The sequence below is a fragment of the Eublepharis macularius genome, chromosome 4 (genome assembly GCF_028583425.1).
Source record: "Eublepharis macularius isolate TG4126 chromosome 4, MPM_Emac_v1.0, whole genome shotgun sequence".
NCBI lineage: Eukaryota > Metazoa > Chordata > Lepidosauria > Squamata > Eublepharidae > Eublepharis > Eublepharis macularius.
In genome coordinates, this window is record NC_072793.1 from 173,693,254 (window position 1) to 173,704,571 (window position 11,318).

Sequence of the window (11,318 nt, forward strand, 5' to 3'; positions counted from 1 at the left end):
CTGATCTGTGCCCTACAGTGCTTGCACTGAGCAAACCGGCGGTCCTCCAACCTCTGGAAATGTTCCCAGACGTCGGAGGAAATGGGGGCACCACGCCGTGCAGAAGCTGCGTGTTTGGGCTCCCCAGGAGATGCCTCTGCTGAGGTGCTCACGGAGGGCTCACCATGCCCTGGCTTAGCAGTCAAAGATGGCTGAAGCTGAAGGGGAAGAGATGTAGCCTCCACACTCTCTTCCTCTGGCATCCTCTTCTCCTGCATAGCCGTGAGAGGCCTGCTGCTGGCCTCAGAGAACGCTGGGGAAGTCCCACCGATGGCGGGCCTCTCCAACATCCTCCGAGTCCCCAGGGTGAGCGTGAGGGACGGAAAACTCATGTTCCCCGCATCTACCTCAAGGGACTCCTCATGCTTCCCCTCCTCCCACTGCTGCGTCTCAACAGCTGGAGGAAGGGGAGCCTCAGCAGCAGGCCCCTGCCCAGGGCCAGCTTCTGCTTCAAGCACCTGGGTTGGGGGTGACTCTCCAGCGCCTGCATCAGCAAAGAGGGCCTTGCCAACCCTCTTGCTGTCACCCGAAGCCAGGCTGGTGAACGGCAGCGGCGCTGGGGAGGTCCTCCTCCTCCACTTAGGTGCAAAGTTCTTTCCACATTCTAAGCATTTATATGGTTTCTCCCCTGGGTGGATACATTGATGAATGATTAGGTTGGCACTGTAACCAAAACTCTTTCCACACACTGGGCATTTATATGGTTTCTCCCCAATGTGGATTTGTTGATGGGAAGTAAGCTGGGTACTCTGAGCAAATCTCTTTCCACACTCCAAACATTTATATGGGTTCTCCTCAGTGTGTGTACGTTGATTGGTAGTAACATCTTTACTCCAAGCAAAGCTCTTTCCACACCCCAAGCATTTATATGGTTTTTCCCCTGTATGGATTTGTTGATGGGAAGTAAGGGTGCCACACTGATCAAAGCTTTTTTCACAGTCTAAGCATTTATATGGTTCCTCTCCTGTGTGGATTCGTTGATGGGCAGTGAGCTGTGTACGTTGAGCAAAGCTCTTTCCACACTCCAGGCATGTATATGGTTTCTCCCCAGTGTACGTACATTGATGGGTAGTTACATCTATACTCTCAGCAAAGCTCTTTCCACACTGTAAGCACTCCTTGTTCTGGGGACAATCAGGTTCTGGAATAAAGAGAAAAGACTGGTAAGATCTTGAAAGCAGAAGCAGAATCAAGGAAAGAAGGCCATTAATGAGCCTCCTTGCTGGTCTCCTACCTGGGTGGGGGAGCTATATAACCATCCACCCTCCCCCCACGCATGAGCAGTCATAAGATATTGATCCAGTCCTCCACCCTTTTTATATATGGTGAGCAGGTGGACTTCTTGAGATGTTTGTGTTTGGGACCTATGATTTTACTGTATTTCTCTATTTTTACTCCTTATTGTAACACATTCTGAGCTCGCTCGGGGAGAGCGGGCTATAAATCAAATAATACTAAGACTAAGATTACTACTACTACTACTACTACTACTACTACTACTACTACTACTACTACTACTACTACTAATAATAATAAATTACGCTTGACAATGACTGAACATAAATATCTTGATGGAGAGACAAGTTATGCCACATATAAATCAGCTTTTATTCTTCCTTGGAGTTTTGTTCCATCACAGACAGGGCAGGTGACTCTCTGGAACCTCCATGTTTAGAAGCAGTTGCCTTCTGAAGGCTGGTTGCCAGCAGGGCAATCCCAGGGGGCGGCTTTGGTTCCTTTCCTCTCCTCATGAACCTTCCAGGAACTCTAGTTGGCCACCGTGGGAAGCAGGAGGCTGGATGAGAAGGGACTCTAGCCCATCTATTTCTATAGTCGAACACAGAGCACAATGGCTTTCACTCGACAGCCAGTAGGACCCAAATTTAGACCCAAATTACGGGCACCTAAGCAGAGCTCCCAATTTATAAAGCTCACTGGGTTGGTCATCAGCCAATCACTCTTTCACAGTGATTTTTGTCTCACAGGGTCATTGGGCAGGTAACTGGAATGACCTCGCAAATGCTGCTTGTACTAACAACAACAACAACAACATTCAATTTATATACCACCCTTCGGGACAACTTAACGCCCACTCAGAGCGGTTTACAAAGTATGTTATGATTATCCCCACAACAAACATCCTGTGAGGTGGATGGGGCTGAGAGAGCTTCTAGAAGCTGTGACTGACCCAAGGTCACCCAGGTGGCTTCGACCTCCCTTTCACATCTGAAAAACCTTTCCTAGGTGTTCTCAGTAGTTTCCTCTTGAGAAATCTCTCCGTTCTCCAGCAGTTGAAGGTTTGCCAAAGAGGTCCTATCCAGATACATGAGAAAAAGATCGGCAACGCAGAAACAGATACATACCTGCTGATCTCTCTCTTTCATCTAGGTCCTGGAAAAATAGGTTGCTGTTTCCTTGCAGCTTGGAAGTAGAATCAGGTTTGGCAACCAGAAGTGCTTCTTCTGGGGAAAGAAACGGACCAGTTAGTTCATAGGAGGGGAGTGGGGGCTATTGCTTGGATAAAGAAGCATCTCTCTTCTGATGGTGGCCCGGAGTGGAGAAGAAAGGAGCAAGGAACTTCAGCCCTAGCCCTGACAGAGCCACCAGAATGGAGTGCCTCGGCCTCCTCCAAAGGCAAGTAGGAACCACCCGCCCAGTCTGACACCATCTAAAGCGGCTCTGATCACAGGTGATCAGGTGGTGATGGATCCTGAAGACCAGGAACTCCTCCTAACAATCGGAAAATTCGTTGAACACACATAAATATGATTTTACTGATTAGAACAGTTTTTTCCCCCACTCCTCCTGGAGGGGGCTCAAAACAGCATTTTCCTCCAGCCCAGCACCCTTCTGGCAAGACCTGCTCCTTTGATTTTCCTATAAGTGAGACACGTAGGAATTTAGAAGGTGAAGCTCTTTGTGACATAGACCAAAATTTCAACTACTAAAACCCTGATTGTCTTGGTTCGTTCTGATGCGTTGGAGCACTGCCACCTTGCTTTCCCACACGTGTGGGCCAAGCCTAAGCCTACACCGGTGTAAAGAGAATGAACACAGCAGATTTAACCAAATCCTTCCCTTTGCCCCCCTCCCCTCCTCACGTCCCATGACATTTCCTTGCCTCAGAGCAAGGAAGTGTCATCTTGTACTTTGTAAATGCACATCGAGGGCCCTGTGTAAACACCAATATTCTTATTATTTCAAATGCTAGTTTCCTCGACTTCTCCGAAAGGCCCCTGGGGAAGCCAAGTTGACCTCCTGGAGGCCAATCCTCTCTCCTCCCTGTTTTCAATGGACTTCTACCTGCACTCAGGATTTTGTGACTCTGAAGAACAATGAGATGTTTGTTTCATTCAAAGCCCTTCATCGCCTAGATTCTTTTGGACACGGCCTTCTGCAGATATCACCCTGCAGCTGGGCTAAATCAATACCTGCTCCTACATGAGCAATGTCATGTCTGTGTACAGCCATGTCATGATTGTTTCGTTGTTATGTCACTGATGCCACAGTATATTGAATGTTTGATGCTAACTGAATGTATTCTCTCCTTAGCCACGTTCTTTCCCATATTATAACTGTTATTTCTCCAGGCCTTCTAACTAGAGGGGGCCTCTCAAGTTATCTCACAGAACTATGCATCTCAAAGCCAGAGACAACGTTGGAGATTCCAGACGCCTGCTACATTGCTCAGATGCTGGGAACCTGTTATTGTGTACTCATTGTTTAACCATAACTAAAAAGAGTTTTTTCTCACAGAACTCGAGTGGAGTTGCGCGCCCAAAATCCTGACAGTTATTTGGGAGCGGGAAAATCAAGTATAACAGTGCTTATCTGCTTTGCCTTGTCACTTCTACCAAGCTCCGTGATGAAGTTCAGACCTGAACTGTAAAGATCCTAATAAAGCCTTTCTACTGGAACCAATGTGTGTTCACTGGAGAGGGGCTGAGGGGTCTACCTGCCAGGAACTGACAAGCTTTCTCTGTGGCAGCCCCCACCTTGTGGAATGGCCTGCTTGAGGTCGAGAAAGCTCCCACACGCCTGGCCTTCTGCAAACTATGCAAGGCTGAAGTACTCAGGAGGGCTTTCTACTCAGATTATAAGGCAATGGCATAAGAAATAGCTCAAAGAGATAGCATGGAAACGGACAGGCACTATAGACTAGACTATTGGGTACTGTCTGCTGATGTAGATGCGCTCCCACTGGGCGATTCAACGTTGCTAAAGAGGTCATGTTAATTACTTACACTTCAATTCAGAAAAGTTTCATCTTTGTATACAGCTTTATGCTTGTTTTCAAATTTGCTGCTGCCGTATCCTATTGTATCTGTTTTTCATTGACTGTCCTAACTGTTGGTCATACCGTACTTTGCTCAGTGAATGTCCTAGCTGTTGATTATATTCCACCTTGGATCTTAGTAAGAAAGGCAGACTATAAATAGCAACAACAATAACAACAATAATAATTCAGCACCTGTCACTCAAGGGAAAGGAGAGCCTTACCCAGAGAGGCCACATTCTGACGGTTTTCCTCCATGACCTCCTTGTGAAGGCGTCTTTGGTCCGGATCCAGCAGGGCCCACTCCTCCTCCGTGAAGTATACAGACACCTCCTCCAAGGTCACCAGGCCCTGAAAGGAGAAAGAGGAAACCCCCTCTCCTTACAGATAATGTAACAATCCTTCCCCTTCTAAGCAGACTCCAAATGGACTACAACTAGATGTTCGCTTTCAGAATTCAGATCCTCATCAGACGATTTCATTTTCTGTCTAGTGATTATCACAGATAGCAGCCAAGGGAAAGAGAGAGAGAGATACTCTCCAGCTTGGGGGGGGGGCAGGCCCCCGGAACATGATCCGCAGCCCCAGACTCACCCCTTCTGGCTGCATGGAAGCTTCTTTCTCGTTGCCACAAAGAGATGGCAAAGAATACATCACTGGTTTCAAGGCACCACCTGGAAGGATAAAAGATCATTGGAAAGCATTCAGTACTTTCTAAGTAGTTAGCATTTCAGTTCCTAGGGTGGGGGGAAAAAAGGATTTTCCCTCTCTTGGCTTCTAATCACAAGTACCCTTGTATCCTAATTCTTTTGCTTCTATGGTTAAGATCTCCACAATCCCGGCATAATATCTCCTCAATGCTTATAATTTTGTGCCTCTTTGTCAGCCCGATGGACTCTTCTCATTTTTTGACATTGTCATTATTTGACTTTGGAGGCAGCTTTGTCTTCAGCTCCCTTACTGTTCACCACAGAGGTGAGGTGGACAGGAAATGTTTATGGTGTATTTTCTCCAATATGTTTAGTAGCTTCCTGCTTACAATGTTATCCTGGGTAAACGATATAAATTCCTCTCAGTTTTCTTCACTCACCACCACAAACCTACTCGCATTTTTACAAAGGCAGGCCTCAAAGTTACCTGACTGGTTAACCAAGTTATCCTGGCAGGCATACAATATAATCGGAGATGGAGTATGCCTAAACCACTATTCTTCTGGTTACCTTGCACTGATTTAAAACTGCGTCTAGGTTTTTGTTTTTAAAATGGAAAGTTGGACTGGGAGGGGGGTCATAAAAGCAGTCCACAGAAGTACGCTTAGTGGGAATGATACCCCTTTTGATCTTACCCGGCAAAACTGCTCTGTGGTGATGCTCCTGTACAATGTTCTCCTGCACCTGAAAAAGAAGAGGGGAACCGAGAAAAGGGAGACGAATAAGGAAAGGAATAGACTAGGCTGAGTTCTAAAGAAGGTAGCACAATATATGAGGATTCTGAGGGACTCCTGGGTCATATTCTGGGACCCACACACTACCTAGATGAAACCCTCTCGCCTGCTGCTCCTGACTCTCGCCCTCTGCCTGGCTCAGGAGGAAGCCTTCTGCCAGGACCACTGCTTGGGAATTGCTTTCCAGCCGGCGTTCCCTGACCCAGCTCTCCATCTACGGGGGCAGGATGGCCAGGAACTGCTCCAGGAGCACCAGGTCCAGCATCTCCTTCTTGCTGCACCTTTCCAGCTTCAGCCACTGGTAGCATAAATGGTAGAGCTGGCTGCAAACCTCTAGGGCCCTCAGCCTCCTGGTAGCAGAGCTGCCTGAAGCACTGGCACTGCATATCCAAAGGGAGGATGTTGTCTCCCAGGCTGTTCTGCCTGGTTCCCTCCCACAGTTCCCTTCTGCTCCCAGTTTCAGTGGCATCAGGATCTTTTCTTGCTTCCGGACCAGCTGGGTCTGGCTCTTCCCTCATCCTCCTCTCCTATCCAGACAGCCTCCACCAGTGGATCACCTTCCTTCTCTGCCAGATTTTCTCTAAAGGCAACCGCCAGATCTATCACCTGCCGCAAAGCCAACACTGACTTTCTGGACTGATATAGACGACATCTGCAGCTGAAGAGGGGAGTTCTGACTTCAGAAAGATCATGCTGGAATCAAGTAAATAAGAAGTTGAACAGAGCAAGTGAAGAGGAGCTTCAACAAAGCAAGCAAAAAGGCTCTATTCTGCTTAATAAAAGTACAGCTAAACTACAGACAAAACCAACCAGAGAACATTGCCTGGGACCAGGAGGGGCTGCCAATTTACAAAGCCATATTGAATCTTTGGGGTTTGTCACAAGTTGCCTAAGGCAGATTCCATGGAGAGACAGAAAAAACATTCTGTAAGTAAATAAATAAATAACTTTGTCATACAAGGAAGTAAAGCCAGGCAGAGATCTTGCAGTTTTGTGGCGGATTTGAGAAACTCAAGTCTGAGCTTGCCAACCTCCTTAAGAAAGGATCAAAAGAGGAGATTCTACAAACCGAAGATCTTACATTACTGGAAACAACTGAAGTGTGCCAAGCTACAGAAGTAATGCAAAAGAGAGCTGATTTGTTGGCAGGACAGTTATGCTGGGTCTGAAGACAAAATGTGTCCTCGGTAAGTCATAGCAGAATGAAATGGGGAACCCTCCAAAAATCCAACCTTCCTCTTTCAGAATGGCAAAAACAGCCCGAGGCCCTGTGGGCGCACACCTGCACCACATTTGGTTAAGCGTTTGCAGACAGCAGCAAAATGCAAAGAAAAACATTTTAGGAAGTGTTTTTAACTTTTAAGCAAACCAGAAAGATGCCTCTTGTCAGTATTAGCTTCCTCCCCACTCTAAACTTGGGTAACTCTCGAGAATTGCTTTTTCTGATACCTTTAATGCAGAGCAGGATGTAGCAGGTGCTTACCACAGGCCTATCACCCTCCCAGAGACAGCCATCTGCCCCTCCTGGCCTTCTGTTTACTTATCATGGCCCCATCTTATGACCAGCACATTCCAGATTGTGAACATCTAATGCCCCCGTGTGGCACAGGTTCCTTGGAGACTTGAGCTGGTCCCTGTCTCTACACCCCTCTTTATGCATTTTAAAATTTACTGTATAATAATAATATTTTATTTATGTTATTATTACCGCCCTTCAGGACAACTTAATGCCCACTCAGAGCGGTTTACAAAGTGTGTTATTATTATCATCCCCACAACAACCCCTGTGAGGTGGGTGGGGCTGAGAGAGCCCTGAGAGAGCTGTGACTGACCCAAGGTCACCCAGCTGGCTACAAGCGGAGGAGTCGGGATTCAGGAATCAAACCCAGTTCTCCAGATTAGAGTCCCGCTGCTCAGTCTTAACCACTACAACAAACCGGCTCTCCCTCTCATATCTGTTTCTCATTGACTGTCCAAACTGTTGCTCGTACTGTACTTTGCTCAGTGAATGTCCTAGCTATTGGTTATATTATATTGACTTGCAGTGTGTACTCCATCTTGGAGATGGAGAAAGGCGGACGAACAACAACAACAATAACAACACGACAACAACCTGACTCTGGGTCTGTGCTTAAGACCACCCTTTCCACTGTCCCTCTCCCCCACCTTTCCTTTACTTCCTCCCCCTCCTCACTTTGATCTCCCCCCTTTCTTCCCCCATCAGCCTCCAACCCCTCTACAAACATCTGTATTTCCAAAGCAGACACCTGACGACCCGTCCGAATGCAAACGATCCCCAGGCTAAAGGCCCAGCCTTGAACCCTGCTGCCCTCGGGAACAGGGGCCAGCAGGCACCCACATGTTTTTGCAGGGGGGGAACGCAAGACGGTCTCCGATGGCTGGATCATGGGGAGGGGGGAGGCGACACGGACGGGGGCTCTTTTCCCCAGCCCTTTGTCTGAATAGCAGGAAGGGGCTTTAGGTTGCCCCCCACCCGCTTCTCCTCCCCAGCGCCCCCCTCCCCAAACACTCTCTGATCTCAGCTTCATTGAAACGATCTTGGCACTCACCGGACTCCAAAACTCCAGGCGCGGTTTTTTTCGCAATGGAAAGGGGGCGTGGTAGGAACTGCCCATTGCCCATCCCCTTTTTTTCCTTTCCTAGGGGAGGGATTTCCTGGTGACTTTTGATGCCATTTTTGGCTTTCTCGCTAGAGGAAGGGGGAGAAGAAACGGTTCGCAGCCGAGTGGGCCCAAAAACAAAACTCAGACCCCGAACCACGCAGTCCGGCTTTATCTAGGACCAGCCAAAATGACGCAAAACAGGGTGCAAGCTTTCGAGCTCATCAGAACTCTTCATCAGGTTGGATGTTACAAAAATAATTTTTAAAAAACAGGACACTGGCACGAACAAGTCTTAAGAGCCTAGTTTAGGTGGGTAGCTGTGTTGGTCTGCAGTACAGCAGCAGGATTTGACTCCAGTGGCACTTTGGAGACCAACAAGATTTTCAGAGTGTAAGCTTTTGGGAGTCAGCGCTCTTCTTCAGACACAGGTAGGAATCGTAAGAAGGGGAGCTCTGACTCTCGAAAGCTTACACTCTGAAAATCTTGTTGGTCTCTAAAGTGCTGCAGGACACAAATCGTGGAGGTCTTAAAAGCTCAGGCTGAAACATTTGCTTCCCCGTTTCATTTTTTAAGCATCCGGCCTGATGAAGAATTCTGGCGAACCAGGAAGCTTGCGTGGTGTTTTGTGTCATTTATGGTTGGGCCAAATAAAAAGCATCACACTGATTGTGTTCTTGTGTCTGCCTAGTGTGACCCCCTACCTGCATGTGATGGTCTATCCTCCCCCAAAACATATGCTAGAATAAAAACTGGTTATTTTATTTGACACTGATTTAATTTAATACCGATATTCCACCTTTCTCATGTTACTTTTTAAAATGCCATAAGACTCTGGTTATTGTTATTTAAAACTATTGTGTTACAAGTACAAATTCCACAGCTGTCATCCCCAACTGAGGTGGGGAGAACTTCCAACAACCCTGCATGGGATTTATTTATTTTATTTTTAACCTGCCCTCCCCACAAGCGGCTCAGGACAAAGTACAACATTGATTAAAATCAATTTAAAAACAGATAAAATTCTGTGCCCCTTTTGGGGCAACCAGCGGGAGTGGACTCTCGTATATCCCTTGTAGAGGGAGACCAGTGGAAGAAGGCTCAGCAATGATGGGCTAAAATTAGCCTCCACCATATGCCTGGCAGAACTTCTCTGTCTTACAGGCCCACCTAAATGATACAAGATTCTGGTGGGCTTGAGTGTTCTCAGACAGAGAGTTCCACCAGGTTGGGGCCAGCCAAGCCTCTCTAGGGCCAGGGACCACCAGTAGATGTTTTCTGGTTGAACGAAGTGCTCTCTGGGGCACATACAGGGAGAGACGGTCCCTTAGGTATGCTGGTCCCAGTCCGTTTAGGGCTTTATACAGTAGGTCAAAACCTACACCTTGACCCGGATCCGGAATTCTACTGGGAGCCAGTGAAGCTGCTGCAAGATAGGTGTATATCATTGTGGTTACGCAAAGAAATATCTACGAGCCAGTCTGGTGCAGTGCAGAGCTTCTCAAAATTTGGAAGAAGCTCCCACTTCTGGACTTCGCAAAACCCACTTGCCAAATAAGTCCATGCCACCTTAATAACAACCAGGGGAGTAGAAAAATGGCTGTTCCCGTAACGAACCAGTGGAGAAACAAAGGAGGGGAAAACCCCACGGGAAACTGAAAAGACTCACAGTCCACCACATTATTTTATATAACAAAGTGAAAATTTTTAAAGTGCAAGTGCTACTGTAACCATTCAATATTTATACAAAAACATTGTACAACTTCATAAATTATGGAGAATCCAGCATAATAAACTCTACAAGTATAATTGATGCAACGTTTAGAATGACTGCCGCGAGAGAGAGAATGCACCGCCGCCTTAGTCCGGGATGACTGTTATGTAATAAGCATGTGCACCTATACCTCTGATGGGATGTAAAGCACGCTCCTGAAGAAGTGGGCACGAAATCTGATGTTCGTAGCCGGCCCCAGATTGAGCGTGATGGAGGGCTTTTTTAAGCTGCCTGCACATCTCTATCCACCTCGTCGGAGGAATTTAATATATTGAAGGAACCCCATGAATTGAAAGAACACAGAGAATACATCTAAAGGACTTTTTTACCTCCAGAGGATTTTGTTGTACCCGGCAGTCATTCTAAACGTTGTATCAATTATACTTGTAGAGTTTATTATGCTGGATTTTCCATAATTTATGAAGTTGTATAATAATGTTTTTGTATAAATATTGAATGGTTACAGTAGCACTTGCACTTTAAAATTTTTCACTTTGTTATATAAAATAACGTGGTGGACTGTGAGTCTTTTCAGTTTCCCGTGGGGTTTTCCCCTCCTTTTGTTTCTCCACCTTAATAACAACAACAACATTTGATTTATATACTGCCCTTCAGGACAAATTAATGCCCACTCAGAGCGGTTTACAAAGTATGTCATTATCCCCACAACAATAATCACCCTGTGAGGTGGGTGGGGCTGAGAAAGCTCCAGAGAGCCTTGACTAGCCCAAGGTTGCCCAGCTGGCTTCAAGTGGAGGAGTAGGGAATCAAACCTGGCTCTCCAGATTAGAGTCCTGTGCTCTTAACCACTACACCAAACTGGCTCTCTCTTCCCTGTCCCCAGCGCAAAACCCACAAACCTCACATCAGTTCATGCTGCTTTTTTCCTTCATGTTTAGCATTTCTGATTAAATAGCATTGTAAAGGAAAAGTCCTACAAGAGCTATTAGCCGTGATGGCTGAACGGGGTCTCTATGGTTAGGAGCTCAGAGGCAACAGCAGGGGAGAGCCATGGCCAGTTTGAAGGCCTTCTGGAGGGGCAGCTGGTTGGCCCCGGAGTGAAAGAGGATGCTGAAGAAGATGGACCAGTGGTCTGATCCAGCAAGGATGGTCATATGTTCTTTCAGGATCATTAAATGCAGGACTGGATTAAGACACGTTGAG

The 11,318-nt window shown here is 46.8% G+C and overlaps 1 protein-coding gene across 1 annotated transcript; it reads right to left on the reverse strand.

Annotated features, from left to right (window-relative positions):
* Nucleotides 1-561: 561 nt before the first annotated feature.
* LOC129327864 (zinc finger protein 436-like) lies at nucleotides 562-4,797 on the reverse strand. Its single transcript, XM_054976614.1, has 5 exons — nucleotides 4,750-4,797; nucleotides 4,540-4,666; nucleotides 2,403-2,501; nucleotides 788-1,180; nucleotides 562-617 (listed from the first exon to the last, which is right to left on the reverse strand). The coding sequence occupies exons 1-5, from the start codon at nucleotides 4,795-4,797 to the stop codon at nucleotides 562-564; spliced, it is 723 nt and encodes a 240-aa protein (XP_054832589.1).
* Between the last annotated feature and the right edge of the window lie 6,521 nt (nucleotides 4,798-11,318).

What these genes read in the sequence shown, in the direction of transcription:
- LOC129327864 (XM_054976614.1), bottom strand. Translation starts at nt 4,797, where the DNA reads ATGAAATCGTCTGATGAGGATCTGAATTCTGAAAGCGAACATCTAGTT. An exon ending in TCAGAATGTGGCCTCTCTGG is followed by an intron (nt 2,502 to 4,539) that starts GTAAGGCTCTCC and finishes TTCTTTCCCCAG; the next exon opens with AAGAAGCACTTCTGGTTGCC. An exon ending in TGGAAAGAGATTTGCTCAGA is followed by an intron (nt 618 to 787) that starts GTACCCAGCTTA and finishes TTTGCACCTAAG; the next exon opens with TGGAGGAGGAGGACCTCCCC.